Below are 24,062 nucleotides of genomic sequence, written 5' to 3'. Positions count from 1 at the left end.
GATGATCAGAAAATAGAATACAAGCTGTAGCCCACATTAACTATTACTCAATTATAACTGAATGAGGTCAAAAGTTTTATTCATTTGCATCAACCCAAGAAGCTCCAAGAAGCCAAACCTTCTAGCCCACTATATTTAAATCATTCAATGATGAAAGATTGTAATTATTCTTAACAGACTAATCAGTTATTTAAGTGCATATATTTGCATATCATTAAGAAACCCTAAGTTACTGGAATGCAAAGCTTTCTTAATGCTAACAGCATCAATGACTAACATTTTATCCCAGGATACATTGCAGCATCACAGTCACAAAATCACAGAACATTTGAGGTCGCAAGAGACCTCTGGAGGTCATCTGGTCCAACTGCTCTGCCAAGCCTCCAACCAGACTTTGTGCCACTGATTGCCACACTCTTGGCCTGGCTGCTCATCCAGTTTCCAATGAACTTAAGTGCTAATCCAGCCTATACTTCATCAGCTTCTCTATAAAGATCTTACAGGAGACAATGTTGAAAGCCTTGCCAAAGTCTAGACAGACAATAACCACTGTCTATCTAGGTTACCAGGACAGACTCTGCACCCTAGAAGTTTACCAGATCAGTCAAGCCTGGCTTCCCCTTGGTGATTCTATGTGACTACTACTGATCACTTTCTCCTCCTTCATGTGCCTGGAAATGGGCACCAGCATTAGCTGCTCAAATCACTTTCCCAAGGATCAAGGTGAGGCTGACCAGCCTGTAGCTCCCTGGGTCCTCCCCTTCTTGAAGGCAGCAGTTACATTTGCTCTCCTCTAGTCTTTGGGCACTTTCCCAAACACCATTAATCAACTAAAGATTATCTGGAGTGGCCTTGCAATGACACCTGCCAGCTCCCTTAGCAGTCATAGGTGCATCTCATCCAGGATTATGACCTCGTGTACGCCTGCTTTACTTAAGCATTCCTTGACCTGATTCTCCTCCACTAAGGGAAGAGAATACCTTCCTTGCTTCACACTTTTCCCAGGGTCTCTGAGACCTGGGATTCCTTAAAGACTGTGCCAAGTTCATTCAGTATCTGAAGCCTTTTCCATGTCCTACATAACCAGGTCTCCCATCTTGCTCATCCATGAGCCCACATTTTCACTGGTCTTCCTGCTGTCACCTAGGTAGCTACAGAAGCCTTTCTTTTGGTCTTTGAAATCCTGTGCCAGATTCAACTCCAGTTGGTCTCTGGCTTTCCTAACCTCATCCTGGCACACTCAGTGCCTCTGCACTTCTCCCAGGTACATCCTTGCCAAATGCTGCCCTGTAGTTAAGCAGCCAACAGCCCTTCTGTGCCTTCCAGCCTACACCTGTGTGCACTGTTTGTGTCAACACAGCCAGTAAGTCTGAGCTGATTTGCTTAACAACTGCACACAGTGGAAGCTGTTTCTCAGCCAGATGCATTCTCTTATCAGAGCCACACACATTTGAGCTAGAGTCACTTGCAGGTGGAAGTCACAGAGATAAGAAGAATCAGCAAGGAAAATAGGAGAGTTCCAGCTTTTTCAGGCAACATTGCCAGTGAAAAGTTATTTGGCACATCCTGCACGTACCAAATGAGAAAATACTGTCTATGAGAAGCAACTACTCAAACAACAAAATACCATTTTAAAAACAGAAGTTAAACCTTCCTGCATGACCACCAAGCTCTATATGGCTTAGGCTTATTGAATAGACTTGGACATACTTTTAGTGGTTATTATGAAAGCAATTATATTCAGTTCTGTGGTCCACAAGAGCACATGCATACAACTTTCTGAAGTTTTGTTGGGAACACTTAAGGTAGTTGAACCAGATGTGTCCAGTTTTCTTATGACAAATCAAGTACTTAAATAGTCTCCAAAGACCGAAGATTTTATACTCAAAAGTATTTTCTGAACAGTACTTTAGTTTCATTAAAACACAAAAAATAAATGTGTATGTTGAATTAAAATACTAACAAATTGCTTACTGTTGGAATTGCAGTTGTACAGCTGACTCTTCGAAGCCGCCTCTGCATCAGATCATGCTCCATACCATTGACTTCGGTTTTCAGGCGTTCGAGCTCTTCTTTCTCAAGCTTCAGTTCCTTTGCTAATCTCTCCATCCTTGCTCGCTGATGTAACAGCAAGGCTAATGTTTTACATAGAAGAAATAGTTACTAGCACATAAAAACCTGGAACACTGAATTCTTAAGTTATGCTTAAGATTCATGAGTGACCTTTCTGGAAAAAAAAAAAAAGTGATCGTAGACATGCAGCCAAATATCAGTGGGAAGATGCTTTCATGCCAAATGAACTACAATTTAGAAAAAAGTTCTTCCAGAATAAAAACACATTTTAGACAGTAACTTGAAGTTGTTATTACCATTTTGGTCAAAGCTTCTTTTTTTGCATTTGGTCTTTCTCGTCTCAAAAATACAAAGGCACCTGTACAAGGAGACAGCTTCTAAGGATGAAACAGCAACCTAGTTATACTAATACTCTACTGACAAGAAAAAAAACCCAATACAAAAACCAGAGGTAAGATCAGACGGTAACACACACTTCATACCTGCTGCTCAACAGCAGCTAACACACCAGCCTTGAGACATTAGCCAAATGTCAGTCCTGAATTGTTTTTTTTTCACTGCTATTATAAACTGTGGTATAACTCTTAAGTAGCCTTGGCTTTTTAGGGAATACTGTAATCCTCAATACTGTAAGTTCCCCAGGGTTCAAAGGAAAAACTATAGAGCTTTAACAAAATTACTAGAGAATCCAGAAAATAAAAAGTTCAGCCAGCTCAGGTGCTTCAGACTCTTAATTCTATGACAGATTGATTTCTCCAACCACTCTCTGCTGTTTGCCATTCCCTCATTTTCATCATGGTACTGAAATTTATGACTCTCAGTCACAAGCTGATGTTGGGCTCCCAGAGAACCAAAGAAAAGAATTTTGACTAGCTAGAAGATAATATTCAGTTTCCTAAAGAAGAGCATTTCTCAGTATTTAATCATGATGCAAAGCTGGCCAAGTTAATGTGATGCTTAATCCTTTCTGATCAGGCTGGTTTTACGTGATTGAAGTCTGCTAGGACAGAGAAAAATAAGACATTTGATGTGGGTATTCAGACAAACATGCTGCTCATATAACAATGTTCCAGCAAACTGTTTAAAATAAGGACGCTGCAGAACCTGCCAAAAGCTACTTCATGAAAAGCCCCAGCCAGCACTTGCCCTTTTCTTCAGCCCATCCAACAAAGGCAAAGGAAAAGCACATAATATACAAAAATATTCACATATGAGCTAAAAGGAGTTAGAAAAATAAGCAGCAACATGACAACTTACTGCAAAAGCATAAGAACACCCCAACCTGTTAGAAACAGATATCAGCATTCCACACAAAAATGTAGCACTGTAATTTGGATTTTGTATGGATTCACCAATTCGCAACCAAAGAATAAACACCCAAAAGCCTAGCAAAGAGTAACACCAGGTGTTTTTATACTTCAGGCATCAGAATTATTGAACAGAACTGTTCTCTACTTTTTCAAGTAGCATAAGTCATGCAAGCAGAATTAAGAAAAAATGTACAATACCAGACCGAATAATTTTCCACTACTGTTACCAAACCTTGTCTTTGTGTGATTCCTCCAACTTAACACGGTGTGACTACATTTCATAGCTTCACATTATACTCTAGTACAACTCATCAAACATGACTCATATTACAAAGAAGTAGTCAAAGTACAGACACCAGGATGAATTTCTGGTAACACTTTTTACAATGGTTCACATTCAAGAGAAAATTAAATAAACTTGTTCCCTGTTAAGCTGTTAAATATACTCTTTCCTAGGACTCCTTTGCAGTAGTAAAGTGTTTCTTCTTCTACAATTTATTTCTATCAAGAGTTCAGAGTGCAGCAATAAAAAAAAGCTCTGGTAGGTAGGTATTGCCACCAATGCAAACACCCCAAAAAGCATATACTCATTAGTTTTACTTGGTTTGCTTTTCAGATACACAAATCTAGCGGAAGACACAAAGGCAAAACCAGGTTTTACATTTCAGAATATGCTTTTCACAGCTATGTGAAGCTACTTGTATCTTTCTCACATAAATGACAACCTTCACTGAAGCTGTAATAGTAACACTACCAAATAAAGCACAAGGCCTCAGAGTCACAGACCTACTGGCACTCATTCTTACTAAAGAACTGGGTCTAGAGACTTTCTAATTGGGTCTACCAGGTACAAAACAGCTTTGCTGATGAGTTCGAAAAGCTCAAAAGGCATAACTACAGGGCAGCACTAAAAGCTCTCACTTCAGCTCTCTGAAGTAAAAAAAAAGGCTAGAAGGAACAACAGAGGGATAGACTCTTTTTTCCAAGCACAAATCCAGAAAATACCTGATGCAGGTTATTATTCTGTCATTACCCAAATGACTGGTTTGAATGCTTGCAGACTGATTCACTTGCTCAATTTTAAATATTTCAAATCTATACAGCAGATGACTCCAAGAAAAGTAGTTTTCAGCTTAAGGTTTAATTCCCCTTTTTTTCTTTACTGAATTACTGAATTCTTCATTTATATATGGCATTAAAACTAAGTTTTATCCCTGTGCAGTAGAACACACATCCTAAAATTTGTCTGCCAATCTCTTCTTCCTCTTTGAAAATTTCAAGTAGAAGAAGTGAACTTTTGATTTAAGTTCTTCAAAATATTATTTTATTACCTTTCAAAAAAAATATTTGTATTGACAAAGTTTTTTTAGCTGCATTCTTATCTCTCTCTCATATTTCATTTAATATTCTTCAATCTAAACCAAATACAGAAGCCAGTACTTCAGGTGTTCTAGAACACTTGAATATGGAACAAATACAAAAAATTATAAAAATCCACATGTAAATTTATGACGCGGTTCTTCAATGCAGAATTCACAAAACTGACACACAGTATATGAATAAACTACTTATCATTGTTAACTGCAGTGTTTTAAGAAAGTCCCCTAACATCAAAACCACAGCAATGTTAAGACGCTTAGACTGAAATTTGGCAGTATTTAAAAAAATCAGAAAAAACTGATTTTTGACACAGTTTCTATTTTTCTCTGTACAGGTTCAAAAAGTCTCACTTACTAAGTAGCAAAATCAAGGTGAAAATGCATTTTACAATGCCACAATTTGCAGGGTGAAACATTTACCTTGAGTGTAAGCATAGTCGTCTGATCCAGAACTAGAACTTCTCTGATACTTATGGCTTCCTTTTTCTCCTCCAGATCCTGGGATTACAGAAATAGGCTGAATAGGTTCTGGTGCTGCAGAACGCTCTTCTTGGTCCACTAAATTTAAAAGATTCTCAGTCGGTGCTCGACCTACTGTGATTTTAAAAATGGTTGGGTTTGGCTGAGATACCATTACCCGAGGAGACTGTGTTGGTGCACCTGCAGGTCCAGTTGGTTGAGTGTAGGTAATATATACTGGATTAACACTAAATGGAGGTTTGGGTTGTCCTGACATACCTCTGGATGGAGAGCTTGAAGGAGGAGTAGTGGGCGCATACAGCGGGTGCTGGTTTCGTTGAGAGGGTTGATTACTTATTGGTGAAGGGCTTCTGTTCATTGCAGTCCCAGGTCTTTGCGGTGGCTCAACTGTAATTTCTATTTTATTCATGGAACCTTTGGATAAACTAGGTCCAGCAAAAGGAGGAAGGTATGATACAGAGTGACCACCTTGCTTTTGAAAAGTCTGGGATGCTTGCTGATATGGATGGGGTGGGACAGTGGAAGGGCTAGGAGGCATGAAAACATGTGAACTCTGATGACTCAGCTGAGGAGGTTGAACTTGGTGTTGAGGAGAGCCAAAGGGAGAGGGACACTGGGATGCCGGTGGTGATCGAAAAGCCGACTGAGGGATCTGGGGCTGTTTTGGAGAATACTGAGAAGGTTGGTAGTTCTGTTGATGTGGATATACAGGTAGAGGACGAGGAGTATAATGTGGAACTGGGCCCTGTGGCGATGAATGCCACTGCGTATTCTGAGGAGTCTGTCGTCCTGAAGAACTTTGAGATGTTTGTCTAATATAAATAGAGCCAGGAGTCCCATAAAGATTGCTTGGAATCTGTGGAAGAATTTGTAGAGCTCTGGGTACACTCTGTCCAGAGGGGAGGTTTTGTGATACTGTAACAGTAATGGGATTTGTACTGTACCGAGGTATGTGCATATACGTGGGAGGAGGGCCTTGCATAGCAGACGTGTTCATTCCTGGTTGTATGGAAGATGGCTGTGGAGGTGGCTGTGGAGGAGGAGTAGCTGCATTTCTATTCTGGTCATTCATGAAAAATGGATTGTAACTAGGAGAAGCTGCCACAACGGCGGGAGCAGAATGTGGTTCTTGAACTAAGCAAATCAGCTGTTTACCTGCCGTGCGCTGCGGGTCAATGTGTCCATCGCTTGAGCTGTGTACCAGTGTACGACCACCATTAAGTTGAGCTCCATCCCCTGCTTGATAGCTGGTATGAGGATGAATACCCAGATTAATGTGCAAAAGGCTATTTCTATTCATTCTGGTGTCATCAGGGCTGTGGTACTCCATATACAAATACTTGTTGCTCTCCTGCGCAAGGGCTCGACAACAGGCATCAAGGTTGTTGTTGTTCTAGGAGCAAGAACAGACACCTATTACTGTCACAGAGCACAGGAAAGAGTCACCACTCCATGTTCAGCATTCAGCTGAGGCCACAACCAGGTCCAGCCTGGACACAGCTACGGGTAACGTTTCACACACAGGTATTGTGAAATAAAGATGATACTTGCTACATGGTATGCAAGTAAAACATAGCTCACACAGCATCTGGAAAAATGCTCTGGTAACACTACTTACGCTATGACATATTAAAACAACCAAGTCCAGTTTTGGGAAAGCAACGGTTACAACTCTTTGCAGGTTCTTCAAGGAACAGGTCTGTACAATTAACTACTTCTAATAACAACACAAATCAAATTAAACTAGATCAAAAATGCAAATTCTGGAAAAGCAAAATAAAAATGCAGATAATATTTTAATGTTTCTCTGAGTGTCTACTGTTTTCACTTTCAGTTTACTGTTTATCTGAGTACTTCTTTCACCTGGAAGTTTAAAAACTCAACATTTTAAACCAGCTTTTATTGGTAGAACAGTATTTAATACCTCAACAATGAAGTCAAAGTACTGCTTGAAGAAGTGCTGGTGATTCTGCAAAGAACATTACAATTCCAACAAAATTTAAACTGCCTTTAAGAACTTCAAGCTTAAGGCTAAAAAAGGTTTATTCAATACATCAGTGAGAAACCAAATAACCCTTTTAAATGTTTGATTTGTTTTGTGGTGCTAGCAGTTGAAACTATACAGACTTGTTCTGTGGTGCTAGCAGTTGAAACTATACAGACAATAAATTATTAATCAAATGAGAAATATAACAGAGAATTCCTTTTCCCTTCTTGCCCTCTCCACTCATTTTAGCTTAATGTAATCTGTTAAAAGAACAACACAAATGATAGCTTTTCCAAACAAGTAAAGTTACTAGAAAGCATTCCAGATGGTGGACTTCTTTTCTCCCCACTTTATCATGTAACAGCCTGCCTCAGCTGTGGTTCAGATTTTAATTGTGATAGTAACTAAAGAAAACAAATTTCATTTTAAGTTCAACTAAATCTGGCTCTTAGCACCTTAACTTTGTTACACATGACCCAAGGTACCTTCTGTGACACAGAGCACCTTCCTCCACAGCAAGTGTGTATGTATTTATATATAAACATACACCCCTGCCTTCCTCAGTGTGCTAAAATTACCATTCTAAGGAATATACATTAATAATGGCTGCACTTCTATTTTAGGCACTATCAATATATAAACTTGTATGCATATTAATACACATATTGTCTTGCAATACAATTTTCAACAGCTTATCCACTGGCTGAACAGTCATGTTACGTTTCTTTTCTCATGGACCTAGTCAGTCTTAATACCAGAGTGAAGATGACTTTCCCAAAATTTCATATGATTTCACTATTAGATGAACACACATTCAGCATCTTATCTGAAGACTTACTACTGAACATGACAGAAGAGTCCAGCACTTAAATAGGAACAGCTCTCACTCTACAGATAACTTCTCCCTGACAACCTCCCTTCATGCTGAGCTCTCCTTCTAGACCTCAATGGTCAGTGGGAATATCCAGATATATCACTAAAAATTTAAGACCAGAATATGTGGAAACCAGACCTTGTAATAACAACCAGCACCACAATGCCAAAACAGTCTCAAAAATGTGAACCACTACCATCAGCCACTGGCCACCTAAACAGAATTTCATGAACAGAGCCTTCAGCTTCCTTAGGTCACTTGGTCAGGGTGCAGGTAAAGAGAATGTAGATAGGACAGGCTCCAAGCTGATTTTATCAGGGTATGGAATATATTTGTCATTTCAAAGGACCCCCAATCTTTGACAGGCCTGAAACTCAAAACTAATTTAAATCTAGAGCATTTATTGCAAATGGTTATTAGAAACCAGCTCACACATCTTTAAATATAAAGTGGGTTTGGAAACAAAATCTATACTTAAAAACATAACAAGTATTTGCCGTGCAAAGTTAACTAGCTATCCAGAATGCCATATTATAGATACAGAACACCATATGCTTCTGCAGCATTAGGGGTTCTTTAATTTTATTGGTTTAAAAATGTCTATGACAAACACAGTTCATCAAAAGGATCATGTACTTAACAGTACAGAAGAGATGACTGCCAGGACAAATAAAGCTTTAAACTGAAGGGCTTCCCCTGCTTTACATTTTGTGAAAGCAATTAATTTTTATTTGTATGGTTTAGAAGATAAAATGCAAAAATTACAACCCCTACTCTAAGTAAACCTACTCATCTACCAGGGACAGGCAGGATGCAAATACAGCTTTCCAACTTCAGCCATGGCCACACAAAGCCAAACCAGATCTTGCATGTTCCTATTCCATTCCTGAATCTTCCCATTACACTGAAGATATTCCCAGATTACCACTACTTATTACATGTGGTAACTTATTATCACTTCAAATTTCTGATTTTAGATGAAGGTGGAAGGATGAAATGGAAAGGAAAAGGAGTTCAGGGAGGAGAACCACCACTTAACCTAAAAAGAGAGAAGTAAAACTAAACCTCTGGGGAGCCATGGGAAAAAGATACCATGAAGAGGGAAAACTATCAGATTCCTAGCTAAGTCCAGCTCCTTATCTTGGAAGGATGAGTGACTGTTTATTAAAACCTCCTCCAGTATATGTATGTTATTTATGTGGCCATCATCAATTAACAGCCCATTAACCACTTTCTTTATTCCCCATATGCATACAGTCACAGGTCACACAGACAATGAAAAAACATCAATGCAAAAAAACCCCACAAACCTAAGTGAAGAATGACAAAATTTTTACACCTAAAAGACAAGACAGAAATGCAAGTAGTAGAGTCCTCCAACCTTTTAAAATATAACCAGGAGAAAGAAAATGTATGCTCCAAGCGTACTACTAAAAAGGATTTTCATAGTAAACTCATATTTCATACCAAAATAAAATACACAGACTCTTTACCATACCTGAAGCATGCACTGAGATACCACCCCTTCAGGTATCTCAGGGAAACGCTGCCGGAGATCATGGAGTACCTGCACGTCAAGCTGTTGGCTGCCCTGCGCCATACCAGATGGATGATGTTCCAGATTACCAGAAAACGGAAGTCAACAGACCTTCCAATGATTGTGGTCTTCTGAGGCTTCTGGCATTTTCTGTAAGAAAGAAAACACAATCTTCTAAGCCATCACACCTTTTCATCCTTCCTAAACTGCTTGTGTAAAAAAATTACCGTAATGTATTTCAGCATTCAAGATCTAATGCATTTTAGCTATCAAGAGAGACAATAGCTTAAACACAAGGGTGAGAATAATCATGTCTCAAATAGTGACATTGAAACACTTAACATATCACAGATATGTCTATATAGCACTAGAATGTGCTAGTTCAGGTCTTTACTCAGTCCCATTGTGCCACCATGTAGGCATAACTTTAATTAGTCTGACCTGAGTAAAATGGAACTGTTATATATTTACTCCCAGTGAAATTCTGAACAGTTTGCAGAAAAGGTTGAAGCTATCACAAAATATAGATGTCTAATTTACAACACACTAGAAGTAACAGTCTGGAAAACTAAGTAGCATAATTATCCAAAAATATTTATCTATTAATAGAGCTCAAACTCTTTTGTCTTTACATCACTACAAATCCAAGCAGCCTGAAGCATTTTTTGTGAAACTGAACAAGAATTAAACAGAATTTAAAGAGTCCTTTTCAGGATTAGATAATCACCTACGTAAAATTTTTGTAAAGTAACTATTACATTCATACTAACATGATGAGTGACAAAAACCAAACAAAACCCCCTACACTTTCCATTTCAAAATTCTTGTATCCAACAACAAAAAGATTCTATCTGAACTTCAATATCCAAGGACTACTGGAAGGTAAATATAGTCTCAGTCAACAAATGCTTTTTTCGCTTGTGACTCAAGATCACAGCAGTAACCAAAAGGCAGCTGATGTCTAGGCAAATATTCACAAAAACTTTGCATGAGGTGGTGCATGACACAGCTCCTGTTACACATCTATCACTGCTGAACTTCAAAAGCCTTTCCAACAATACTGCTCAGTGGAATTCTTAACTGCAGAGAATGCACTGCTTTGTTCAAAAAGGAAACGAAAATCAGATACCAGCAGAGCTGGTGTTTAATAATGTATTAGCTACCCAAAGACCCAAGTTTAAATCATGCTTATCTCAACCTCAGTGCATCTGTGGGTGGCACGTGGCACAGGTGTTCCAGTCAGCCTTTCATTTATTAGCTCAACCTCCAGCAGCAGTCTCCATCAGCACAACAGACCAGCAAACGCACACATACCTCTAGGCACTAAAATTCCAACAGTTTCCTATATCTTTCCTCTGAAAGTCTCTTTGTTTTCATAAGCAAGAAAACGGAATATATATCTTCAAAGAAAGGAAAGTGACAGGTTTAGGATAAAAAAATAAAAAAAAATTGGTAAAAGTTTTAGGAGTAAAAAAAGCAGGAGTCAAGCAAGTCCAGTCCACGATCTGCTGGCTTTGTATGTGGACAGCTCTCAGCTGCCATCAACATTCACTGAACACTATGTGTCCTCACAGAAAGGGTCCCTCTCTGTCCCATCTCCAGTATCCACCGTGACACCAGCCACATCACACAGTTTTTCAAGATAAATGAGACAAGTTTAAAGAACAGTGAAATATGTGAATTATCTTGCTGTGACTTAAGAAGTACCGCAATAAACTTACACTGTGTATCACAATTCATTTCTGTCCACTGCAGTAATGCTTTATTCTAAAAGGAAATGGAGCTTCCACCAGCTTCTCCCAGAAAATTCCTATCTACACTAACGGTAGGGGATCTTTCATAAGACTTACTTTTTTTGTAAATGGCAAACAAACATCATACTCTGAAAGGCAGAGCATCACAAGAATACTCAAAGAAAACCTGACAGCAATCAAGCTCTATGTGTTTCTAGACAACTCTCCTTATCCCCAGATGCAAAGGCTGAAAAAAAAAATGCAGTAATGAATGAGTACCCTACCAGAATAAACTGTAGTTAAAACCTCTGTTGAATAACAAACTACAGCATCTGAAACAGAAGTTAATAGTGATAAGAATTTCATTTGCACGGGCAAGAGCCTTTCCATCACTTCTCTCTTCAAATAAAAATTTAAATGTAACACGGGTGACTGTGTAAATGTAACGTGGACTGGAAGGGCCATCATCAGTACATTCAGTGTTTCTCTACTACAGTTTTAAAACAACAGAAGTTAATTTTTTTGTTTGTTTTCTAACGTTTCCCCAAGTATGTGTGGTGAGTAGAGGTATAACACAAAGTACCTGGCAGTTACTGGCCAACTATGAATTTTATCAGACTTCTAAACACAATGGGTAACAAATTTCAGTTTTCATTTTGAGGAGTTGAAGCTTTCAGCCTTAACAGTTACACAGATAGCCTTAAAAAGTCTATGAGAAACCCAAAATAACTGTTGAGAAGCATGAACTAACACACAATCATTCTGAAATCCTTGGATTACATGGCTAAGCTACTGTGGAAATTTGTTGGGTTTTTTCCCTCCCCAGCCAATACCACAGAATTCACTATTGTCATTATGTACAAGCCCAGCCTTTTGTCCTACCTATTGCCCAGCATTTTGTTCAGCTTATTCTGCTTGACCTGTCTACAACTGACTGCACATTTTCCACTCTAAGCAGGCATGAACTGGCTGGAATACAATACCCACTTCCCATGTTGCTCCACAGCACACGGCAGGCAGAGAAGCAAGTTATTCAGAGAGCCAAGGGCTTACAGCAAAGGCTACACAGCTAAGATGCTTAGACAAGAACTCCTGCTGAGCCACAACAGGCTAGGAAAGCAATCCTTCAAAGACTTTCTTCCACAGCATTCACAGGCTAAGGGATATACTGAGGTGCATTACATGACTAGCCTTGTAATTTCTGAAAGTTCAATGCATCAAACACCAACCCAAAGTCAAAATGAAAACAAGAGGCTTCATCTGTAGCTTTCAGAAATGATTTGAGGGTACCCAAACTCTAGATGAAAAGTATCTCATGAAGATGGAATAAATTAACAGTGCTACATACACAGCAGTTCTAATGGCAAAACCACAGCACATTGTCACATAATTGGTCCCACTGTGTTAACACACAGAGCCAACCTCAGGAGACACTCAAGAGAATCTCACGGATTATGCAAACCATGACTCAAGTCCTAAACAAATACAATAATCTGTTTTTTCACACCTTTTACATGCCCAAATGACATGTACGTGAAAACAGTATATTTACATTTAATCTTTTCCTTAAGCCATTTGTGTATATTACAAGTTAAGAAAACAACCAACAGTTCTATCAACCAACTGATGCCTCTTTTCTGAAATAATAAATAAAAAAGCAGAACTACTATAGTCTTGATCCTCCCACAGATCTGTTCAAACACGTAGAGAACAAAATCTATTCTACTACTGTAATTTTTGAAGCACTAGATCAATTAAAATGAAGACACCTAAATCATCAGGAATAAGATCCAACTGAAAACTAAATTATGTCAATAAATACTATTGGAAAATGTAAAAATTATGTACTGATGTGCACTTATACAATTACAATGTATGGAATAATTAAGTGATTCCTGAGTGAATTTCCAGAAAACAGGCTATCTGGAAGTCAGTTTCTTAGGCCTAAACAATTTAAAGTTAATTGTTAAGAGTTTATAGCAATAATTGCACACTGAAGTGTAAGAGGAAAAAATCAAGAGGCAGAACACAATAATAAAAAATCAGCTTACATAATCATAAATATACTGGAGTCCACAAGGAATATCAAAGTCCAGCTCCTTGCCCTGCATAGGACAGCCCCAAGAATCACATCATGTGCCTGAGAGCATTGTCCAAACACTTCTTGAACTCTGTCAAGCTTGGTGCTATGACCACTGCCTTTGGGAGCCTGTTCCAGTGCCCAACCACTCTCAGGCTGAAAAACCTTTTTCTAATATTCAACCTAAACCTCCCCTTACACAGCTTCAGGCCATTCCCTTGGGTCCTGTCACTGCCACCACAGAGCAGAGATCAGTGCCTACCCCTCCTCTTCCCTTCATGAGGAAGTTGTAACTGCAGTGTGGTCTTCCCTCAGTCTCCTCCAGGCTAAGCAAGCCAAGTGCCCTCAGCTGCTCCTCCTCACCCTTCACCACTCTCATGGCCTCCTTGGTAGTTACAACACACAAACTGAACAACTTTCTCCACCTTTCTTCCCACCTTCAGTCAACTCAACTGTACTAGCTCAACCTGTTAAAACAATTTAAAAATCAAATCAAACACTTCTTACTAGTTTAACAAGCTTTTCCTGCACAATGCATACCCCCTGAACATCACACCGCTGTGTACAGGAGAATGAGAAGATAAAAAGAGGAAAGGGATACAGGACTAAGAACACCAGAACACCACCCCCCTCTTTTCTGCACACGTCAGTCATCTGATTCATTAAAGCCATAACAAAGAACCTTCACCTGAAGCAGACTTGGAACAAAAGCCAAAGCTGTTCTTGTACAAACAGCACTAAACCAGGAGGGGGTTTTACCAAGTGCTGTCAATACTGGAGTTAGAGACCATGGTGTAGCACTGCAAGAAAGCTGCCTGTCAGCTGAGCTCCAAAGGTACCACCAGATACCAGGTCAGAACTGAAACTGCACTTCAAACTCCACGTCACTTGCTTACTGTCCATGCAACACTAACACTATCCTCTACCAAAACTCTTCCTGAAAACTGTGACAGACCAACTGATTACAGGCAGCAGCTCTTTATCACCGGAATGATTACACCCCCTACATCTCTGCTGACGCATTGGTTAAATGTTTCCAAAGGCCAGGATACTGTCCATATACTGCTTGCCAACAGCAACACATGAGAAGACAAGAGACTAATTAGCTCAGCCAACACATTTAGAAAGCACTTTATTAGACTGAGTATTAGTATCTTTGGGGTTTTAGCTATGTAGTTTTAACAAATAAATATGATTTCAGCCATTACTGCATCATCACATCCCAATTCCACTTCTGTATTTCAACACTCAAGTAGATGTTAAGGTGTGTAATTATTGTGGTACTTCCTACAGTGATTGCAAACACACAGAAGAAAAGCTGTTGAAGAGCAACACTTTTGTAAATAAGCTTGTATAGAACCATGACATTTGAAGATAAAAATTCAAACCAAGTTGCTTCACACAAAGGATTAACTATGAAAAAACATGGTTTTTAACATCCCATCCCATCCCACACATACCTATTATTTAATAGGCAGCAATTATAGCCTTGTAAACGTGCCCAGCATATGACCTGGCTGCAGATGCAATCATGTAATCCCACCTCTAATCCTTAAGCAGCCTCTAGAACCACTGTTATCTTAAATTCAAAGGTGCCTGCCTGCAGTAGAAAATTACACTGGCTGTAATTGCTTAAAATCATCACAATCTACTAATTCCAGTACTAAAAAGAAAGACAACAAATTTGTACACTAAGCTTACATTTATTTAACCATTCAAACAAAAAAATTAACTCATCCTGAAAATACCAGAACACTCGTATCAATCCAGCTAAAATCTTGGATTGCTCTTGCAGCAAAGGCAGGCAAATGATTTTATGGTAATGTGACACCTTCATAAAGACTTGCTAGCTGGAAGATCTCAAAATCTCAGAAATGAGAGAAACTAAAGTGTTGTCACAGTGCCAAGAGCAATTTTTCTTCACAACATCTTCAGTCACACACTCACTGTATAAACATGATATATGACAAAAACCAAGAGTTATTTTTCCCTGCAACAGTCCAGCTAAAATAATTTTTAAGATTCTATATAGCTAAGCACACTTTTCCCACCTCAGAAATCAGAATGCCCATTTGTTAGAGAAGTTTTCTTTATTTACAGGGTGATACATCCCAAAGCTTTGGGACGGTATTGCTTCACATAGTAGGAAAGACACACCAAAACTTAAAGACATTTTGTCAGTTCATACTGAGTTACAAAGTTCAACAGAGTAAAATAAAAGCAGTCAACGTTTAAAGCTGAGCTCAGCATTCTGCTGCCACTAATCTGAATGACTGGCTATGTCAGTAAAACCACAGCTTCGTGGTTTGGCAAGCTGTCTTCTGATGAACAGTCATTCACTTGTGTAAAAGACTAACAGATTCATAATCCCCTGGATGGTAGGAAGGTGATGTGAAGCACAGTGAAGAGGTATACAGCAGAATGAAACTAAAAATAAAGCTGACAAGCTATCACTGTTGACCAATTGATCTCTTATGGTAAAGTTATACAAGCTCTCCTGACAATTCCATATCCCTGTCCATTTATCCACATAACAGTTACCCAGATGTGTCATGTGATGGCCTAGAACAGCTCAGAGTACTGAAATGGAAAGTAAATCATTAAAGTCAGCATGATTAGAATACTACTGTCTCAGATGGATGAAAAAAGGAGTCATTCCTTCACTTGTTTTTTTTTTTTTTCCCAGCAGCTTAAACTTAAGCAGTGATCAGTTTATGCATGTTTGAAACTCTTTCCACAGATTCTATAAATGAGGACTATTGTGATACAGTGTGGTGTGTCTTTAGCACAAAAAAGCAATATATAACTCCAAGGTAATGGAAACCTGGGGACAGGGGAAACCCATTTTCAGCAGAACAATGACACTGCCTAGAAACATGACTCAAGCATAACAAGGTTTCATCTGTAACCTGTGCACAAGCATGTTAATTACACAGGTTGTTACAAAAATTTAGAAAAAAACACTATTCCCTCTTAGGCATGTGTTTTGTGTGCTTTAGCATTTGCTTTGCTTTCCTCCCTTTAATTACACTGCCATCCTTATGGGCCATCAACATCTAAATGAACTAGTGTTTGGTGTTACTCCTTTACTGTTTTCTCTCTTCCATCTACATCACAGAATCATTAAGGTTGGAAAAGACCTCCAGGATCAAGTCTAACCTCTGACTGAATACCACCATGCCCACTAAACCATATCACCGAGTGCCACATCTACTCCTTTTCTGAACACTTCCAGGGATGGTGACTCCAGCATTCCCTGGGCAGCCTGTTTCAATGTTTAACCACTCTCTCAGCTGTTGCAGTGGGGATACTGCAACACGCCTATACCAAACCAGGAGTCCTGTGGAAAAGAAATATATACACGGACGGATTCTTGCTAGATGTTTCAGAGATGTTTATTTCCCCAGCCGCATGGCCGGCCTCTGCTGAAGGACTCTGCTACAGTCACAGGACCCGAGCTGCTTTGCCCGCGCAGGGGAACACAAACCAACCAATGGGGAACGAGGCTGAGCAGGGGCAGGGAAACCCCGTGCCTCCCTCAGGGCCCCTCTCCCAGGGCTACATGGCAGGGGGAGGAGACCCCAACACTCAGCGAAGACATTTTTCCTAATATCCAACCTGAACCTCCCCGAGGTTCATTTCCCTTTGTTCTACCTCTAGTTATCGGGGAGAAGAGACAGACCCCCACATGGCTAGAACCTCCTCTGAGGCAGGTGAAGTGAGTGAGAAGGTCACCCCTGAGGCCTCCTTTTTTCCAGGCTAAACCTGGCTCCCACAGCTGCTCCTCAGGAGACTTGTGTTCCCTTCACCACCTCCATTGCCCTTCTCTGGACATGCTCCAGGACCTCAATGTTCTTGGAATGAGGGACCCAAAACTTGTCTTTTCAAACTAAACATTTATATAGAGACATTATCTATTCCATTGCTTTGGAAGCAAAAGGCTGAAACTCATCTCTACCCCATATACGAGTCAAATCTCCACAAAGAAGAATTTACTCTTAATATCTACATGACACCAGGAAATAGTAAAAACTGAATGATAATGAGAAAACCACTTAACTGGAACAATGATACCCATTTTAGCAAGCAGCTAAGAGGTTCTTGGCCAGTAATTCTTCTACTAAGTAAGTCACAGCACGGTCTGGGTGGGACAGGACCTTCAAAGATCACCCCATTTCCAAAGCCCTGCTGAGGAGGCACTAGACCAGGTTGCTCAAAGCCCTGTCCAGCCTGACACTGCCAACGATGGGGCATCACTTGTCTGAGCAGACTGTTCCAGTGTCTCCCCACCCTCATCATCAGAAATTTCGTCCTTATGTCCAATCTAAAACTACTGTCTTTCAGTTTAAAACCATTGCCCCTCATCCTGTCATGACAGACCCTGGTAATAAGTCTCCCTTAATCTTTCCTCTAAGTCTCTCATACACTGAGAGGGTAGCAGTAAATACTTTAAAGGAATTGATGGTTCTCTCACTCCAATGAGCACGCAGAAGCAGCTCTCACTACAGAGAGAAGTTACAAAAGAGAAAGCTTCCAAGGCAGGGGGATAGTTCAGGAATGATGCTACTATGCCACGAGTACCAGCTTCCAGAAGGGCTCTGCAGAACACCAGGCACAACCAGAAGTTGCAAACACCAAGTGAATTTGTACAGCTCACAGATAATCTTGAGGTTACCACAAGTATCACGGTTGTATCCAAAGCTATGAGAACAATGAACTTTCTTAGGACATATGATCTATGATTTCTGACTGAACATTCGTGAAATAAGCTTGTGGCTGGGAAAAATCCTGCAGGGAACAGTATACTGTCAGATTTCCTAATTCATCAACTTCTGTGTTGGCTCTGCTAAGAGCAATTTTATGATGCAAAAAGATTTTGGTAGTGATATCCTATTTTGGAAATCAAAATGAGCCAGAAAGGATACAAGAAAATGTGACACTGAGTATATACTATAAAAGCACTGGAGGTCTACTGCAAATTCATGGATTATAAGCTTCAGATTTTCTTCACCTTTACATACAATCTGCTATTCATATTTCCAAGTTTAGCAATTACTGAAGCTGAGGTTTATACAAAAGAGAAACTGAGCTAACAAAGTGCAAAAATGCTGGACTCTTGTTTCATACACAATCTGTTTGAGAAAGTGAGCTTCCTTCCCAGAAGTGAGATTAACACTTCTCAAAGAAGCAGTATCTCCAAACATCGCTATGGACAGTGAGTTATCTGCAGGGCACCAGTCTGAATCTTCACCAGCTCAACAGGAATTTAATGCTGTTCCAGCTTGAGATGTTTAATAGCTCCTACAAAAGGTGACTCTCAGCATTAACTCCTACTCCTACATGACAAACTCATTGCTACACACTGAATTCACCTGTAAAACATTCGGAACAGGCTTTGTTCCTAAGATATATTTACAACAGGCAAAACACGAATCTCTCCACAAGACACTTCTACAAAATGGAACACTGCACATACTTTTGCAGGAGTTCAGATCAGTAAGAATTCACTAAAGCCAGAAGTTTGCAAAAAGACTCAAGACAAAAGTCATAATTTAAAAAAAACCAAACAATCAACCCACCAAATTTGGATTACTCACACTGAACTTGTAAAGTTTCGGCGTTACCGACGCTCATACATCAGCTGTTAAACATTCCAATGGCTAGTCACAAAATTAGCCTAAATGCGTCCCTCACTTTTCTTTACCTTTTCACTTTGGCTTGGGCTTCCTCCTAGTAAAATGCCTGCTCTAAACAAACTAATTGCTACCAATAAATCTGAAAGAGGCTCCATTTGCAGAATAAAAGCAACACAATCACGTTAGTTGTCTGAGCCTGCAGATATTTCTATAAAAGGCACACTACTGCACTTCACACATTCAGGGCTACACTATTTGAATTTTTCACCAGTTTTTTACTTGGGTGGCTCAGCAAACAATTTTACAAAAAAAAGCTTGGCCATCCTCTCAGAGTGAGCTGAAGCTGTGCAGTAACTACAAAATTGAAATTCACTTATTTTAGTCAATCATGCAGTAAATGAGCAATAGGATGAGTTACAGCAACATAAAATTTAAAAAATAAAACCCAATTGTTTATGCTACCAAAGAAAATTTCATCTATTTGAATTAAAACTTGACATATTAGAATTAAGCAATTATCAAGGCAGAGAGAAGAGGAAAAAAGTTCTAAATCAACTGCTTAAATACCAGGTTTCCTGCTTCTGAAATAGCCATAAGACTTTTGTGATGGCTTGCCATAGTAGTGTTGCAAACAACAGTTTAAAATAAACAGACTAGTACAGTTTCTCTGTTAAGTCTCTGATGAGTTTTTCTATGACAAACCTTGAAAATACTCTATATTCAATACACTGAATCAAAGCTTTTTATTTTGTTGGTAACTGCATATATGGAAAAGCTTTACAGGATGCAGACAATTTCTGTAACACACCTTGTCTTGAACATTCACATTTTTCTGCATCATTGAGAAAATGATCACAAGGTGTATTTACACCCATAAAGCAGAAGTATTCCTTTTCCTGCAGAGACAGAAGAGACTGTAATTAGCACTAGTTTCAAGTTAAGTAACCTGTGTAAGTTTATTACCAGCCCATAAAAGTGACAACTCTGCAAAAAGCAACATCAATTGCAGACTGCCTGCACACTTTATTCCCTACATTTCTACACCCAATATGAGCAGTTGAGAAAGGAGAAAATTATACTGGGAAGCACAACATTTAACACTCCCTGGCCTGATGACACCAGCCGCTCCTCACCTTAGGCATCTGAAACTAAAAGAAAAACCCTAGATTAGAAAGAAGTGGAGCGAGGGGACGACAGAACCACCTTTCAGGATCCCCAGCAAACACAAACTGATGGAGGATATGACTCTCCATATCTGAAACTGAGGAGGGAAGCAGACAAGAACATATAAACAGGAACAAAAAGTACGACAGAAAAAGGGAGAAAGCTGATAGAGAAGAAAAAACAAGGAACAGACAGGAGTCAATACAGAACAACAGTACAGAAAAATATGAACCATACTACAGCATACTACATCAACTTCCATTTTCAAAGTTTTGAATTAAGCTTTGGTGGCCTGACTGTAAATTTCTTTGACGTGAATAATTGCTATAATATACAATGAACAAGTTATGCAGCATGCCTGTCTTTTCTATCATTCCAGAAGAATTTGTTAACATAAGGAAATGTAACACAGACCTTGCTGATTCCGTGGTATCTTCTGACAAGTCTTTGCATGAGTACCTGCCTACGGGAGTGTTGCAAGACAGTCACATCAAGAGGTTACATACCACATTATATTAATGTTATTTATTTATGTTTATTGCAATACAACATTGACACATTGAGTTTATCCATGATCACACCTGTACATGTATAGATGCCTGACCATGTTCTACAGTCAAGGAACTGCTGTGCCCAATATCCTTGGGCAAAGCAGGAGACACCTTAAAATAAAAAATTATCTGCCAGCAACATAAATACATACAGACATGTATGTGTACATAGCTATATATATATATATACAGATGTCATATAAGCCCTACATTATTACTTTTACTTTTTTTTTTGCTTTTGCTTTTGGGGGCAGAGAGGGAAGAAAGCCTTAGAATTAGGTTTTTGTTTCAGCAATATGATTTGTTTTAAGACTACAATCATTCTCTATTAATATTATTTTATTTCAGCTTAGCCCCAGACTGGCTTTCTGGGGAGATGCACCTTAGATACTACACAATGCAGTCATATTTAAACGATTTCATTCTACAATGACTTCAGCATTCTCTATTAAAAAATACTAACAAGATACAAAAAAAAAAAAGGTCTGGTGAAAGGAAAGCTGTGAGTTTCCCTTCTTTCCTAAGTTACAACTGTTGCAGCAAGAAACACTGGTATGTAAGGTAACATTTAAGGAATCAACACTCAGATAAAGCTGTAGCTGTCCTGTCTGTGGAACTGCTTGAACAGCAAATCTCTGTAAGGAAGTCTTGATATTTCAGCTTCACTTGTTCCATAATCTTGGGACAGAAGCAGGATAAGCCAAAAGAGATAATGGAAAAACTAGAATATGAATACAGCTGTTCATCCTAAAATGCACTGATGCATTCCTGCCAAAATTCTTGTACAGCTTCAAAGGCCTTGAGGAATATCCAATATCTTTACCTGATGAAAGCTTTAGAGTATCCTCTTCAGAGGATAGAGTATCCTACAGAGAGCTCTGGGTTTAACACCTGAGAAACTACAGATAATAGCAGGAAAACTTCAGCCACCTACACAAAACCTTTTCATGAACAGAATTAATTTCTGCTTAGTCACAGAATGGGTTGGGTTGGAAGGGATTTTAAAGATTACCTAAATCCAAATCCAGTGCCATGGGCAGAGACACCTTTCACTAGATTTATATTTAGTGTGTGTTTGTGTATATGTATATATGTTTGTCAATATATTTTTATTAATTATTTACATTTCTTGCATTTATTGCTTTTCCCAAATTAAAAATCTAACAGCTACTTGGTAAATTCTTCTGTTGCCAACTCAATGTAATATTCAAAGTTTGTACATTTGAAAAAACAATACTTATAGCTAATGAATATTCTGTTCTAATAATGCAGCAGTCTTCATATTGTCAAGTAACTTTCATGCTCTTCAGTGCACTCTGGGCTGAGGACACAATTTTAAACTGACTTTTTCTAACATATTTCTAATTTTCTTTTTCTTCTAGAATTAAATTGGAAGGTTAATGAATTATAATCACTCATAGGTCAGCTATAGCTATGTAACAGCACAAACTCCTCCTAAAAACCATACTTTAGCTCTCTCTCCAAGGCTTTAAGTCATGGCTTTGGTAGGTTAATCAAAGCTGTGTTTGCAGTCTGGACACCTTAGTTACTCAACTCAATGGCACTGCCTGCAAAGGCAGGTTGGCAGTATTCAGGTCATCAATCACAACATTTGTTTATTTTTGTTGGTCTGACACCAGGCCAGAAAATTTCAAATCCAAGTGATGAGATTAACACAATTCCTGGCTGGAACACATGTAACTTTTTACATACAGATGAGCATAAAAAGACCAATTTTGTGAGGACGGAGCTGGATGCCTCTTTCACAGAGGCTGTGAATGCAAGCTATAACAAGAACATGTTAAACAACCCTGTGGCTTTATAGAATCAGCCTTGTAGTATACAAAGTAGAGAGAAAGAGGTCCTTGACTACTAGGCAGTCTTTCCAAAGCTGACACTGCATGGCTGGCTGATGGTGAAGTTACAAGTAAATGTCACTTTCATCAGGTACAGATACAGAAAAAAATAGTATAAATCTGCATATGAGACAAAATGAATGAGGCACACTTTCTGAAACTTTCAGGAATAAGCAGTACTTGACTTCTCAAAGCATTTCAGCCAGAAGTCCCTATTCACAATTTCAGCTTTTTACAATAACTTACTTTTATTCTACATGACAAATATCCTTCCAAATGTAAGTTACACACGCACGTTAAACACTTTAAGCAATCAGCACCTCTCTAAAGCCAAATAATTTCCACACTGATCTGCCTTACTGTACTCCATTGAGGTTGGTAGGATAAACTGCACTGATTTCATTTCCCTTTTAGGAAGCTATCCTCATAATCCTGCTTTAGAAGAAGAAAAAAACACTAGAGCTCAAAGGCAGCTTCAACCTAAAATAGTTACTAACTCATTCTATTCTTAAAGAGGTTTGGATTATTTATCTTCTCAAAACCAAAAGGATGCTGTCCAGCAGCTCAAGGTAGGTGCAGCCTCCAAAATCCATGTCCTTTGCTTTAATAGACCTCTCTCTTCTTTTAGGATCTATGGAGTTTTGTAGATAACTCAGTAAAGCAGTAGCAAAAGAACTGTTGAAACATTCTCTACACTACACTGAGCTTGCTCTGGTATTTGTGCTGTGCTTAGGGCTCTTCACCTGCACCAGAACAGAAGATTGGAACTGACACCCACCCAACAATATGAGTGTCTCAGATGCACTACAAGAATGGAAAAATCTTTCTTTCACCTGATCTGTCACAGTGGTTTCCTTTGCTTAGATACCACAGCGAAGGAAGAGATTTGGTGTTTAGTTCTTTAACCAATCTCCCAATTTCTTTACTCTTGAGAAATGGCAGTGTCCATGTTTTCTAGAATGCAACAATGTGAAGCATGCCCAGCTCTTCCCATAGTAACTGAAAATTTCAACCTTTTCAAACCAGTCTTTTTATTTAATTCCCTTGAGTCTTAGAAGGGCATCGTTTGCTAAAAACGCAGAGGGGAAAAAACAAGAAAAAAAATCACGGTCATATCTTTCCACAAATCCAATGCATTCTTATATACAACAGCAGGTTAGACAGTAGTAAAATCTAAACTTTAAAATAACTTGCTGTCTCCCCCTGGCCAGTCAAGCACAATTGTGACCAGAGTATTCCCCTGAGGCCAGTAAGTGACACACGGTGCCTGCCCTGGACAAAAGAGCACAAAGTGAGAGATTTGTACATTTCTGAATAAAAAAAACAAACAAGTTGAAAGCAAAAAATATATTAAAATAACATTGCAATCTGATGCCTTGATTCCAAAATCATAGCACAAGTA

The 24,062-nt window shown here is 39.0% G+C and overlaps 1 protein-coding gene across 6 annotated transcripts in view; it reads right to left on the bottom strand.

Moving 5' to 3' along the window:
- The window catches only part of TAB3 (TGF-beta activated kinase 1 (MAP3K7) binding protein 3), a 44,202-nt gene that overhangs the window by 8,113 nt on the left and 12,027 nt on the right, over positions 1-24,062 (bottom strand). Inside the window, exons 2-5 of one of the 6 annotated variants that reach the window (XM_069033168.1) lie at positions 9,602-9,790; positions 5,501-6,635; positions 5,183-5,356; positions 1,975-2,135 (exon numbers count right to left, since the gene is read on the bottom strand). In XM_069033168.1, the coding sequence (XP_068889269.1) occupies positions 1,975-2,135; positions 5,183-5,356; positions 5,501-6,635; positions 9,602-9,703 (1,572 nt within the window). In that variant the 5' untranslated portion in view covers positions 9,704-9,790. Of the gene's footprint in view, positions 1-1,963; positions 2,136-5,182; positions 6,636-9,601; positions 9,791-24,062 lie in introns of all 6 variants that reach the window. The other 5 variants (XM_069033254.1, XM_069033396.1, XM_069033328.1 and 2 more) reach the window with 5 other exon arrangements.

This window comes from Aphelocoma coerulescens, chromosome 1 (genome assembly GCF_041296385.1).
Source record: "Aphelocoma coerulescens isolate FSJ_1873_10779 chromosome 1, UR_Acoe_1.0, whole genome shotgun sequence".
Classification (NCBI taxonomy): domain Eukaryota; kingdom Metazoa; phylum Chordata; class Aves; order Passeriformes; family Corvidae; genus Aphelocoma; species Aphelocoma coerulescens.
The sequence above is the reverse complement of the archived record's forward strand: the minus strand, read 5'-3'. Positions and strand labels throughout refer to the sequence as shown.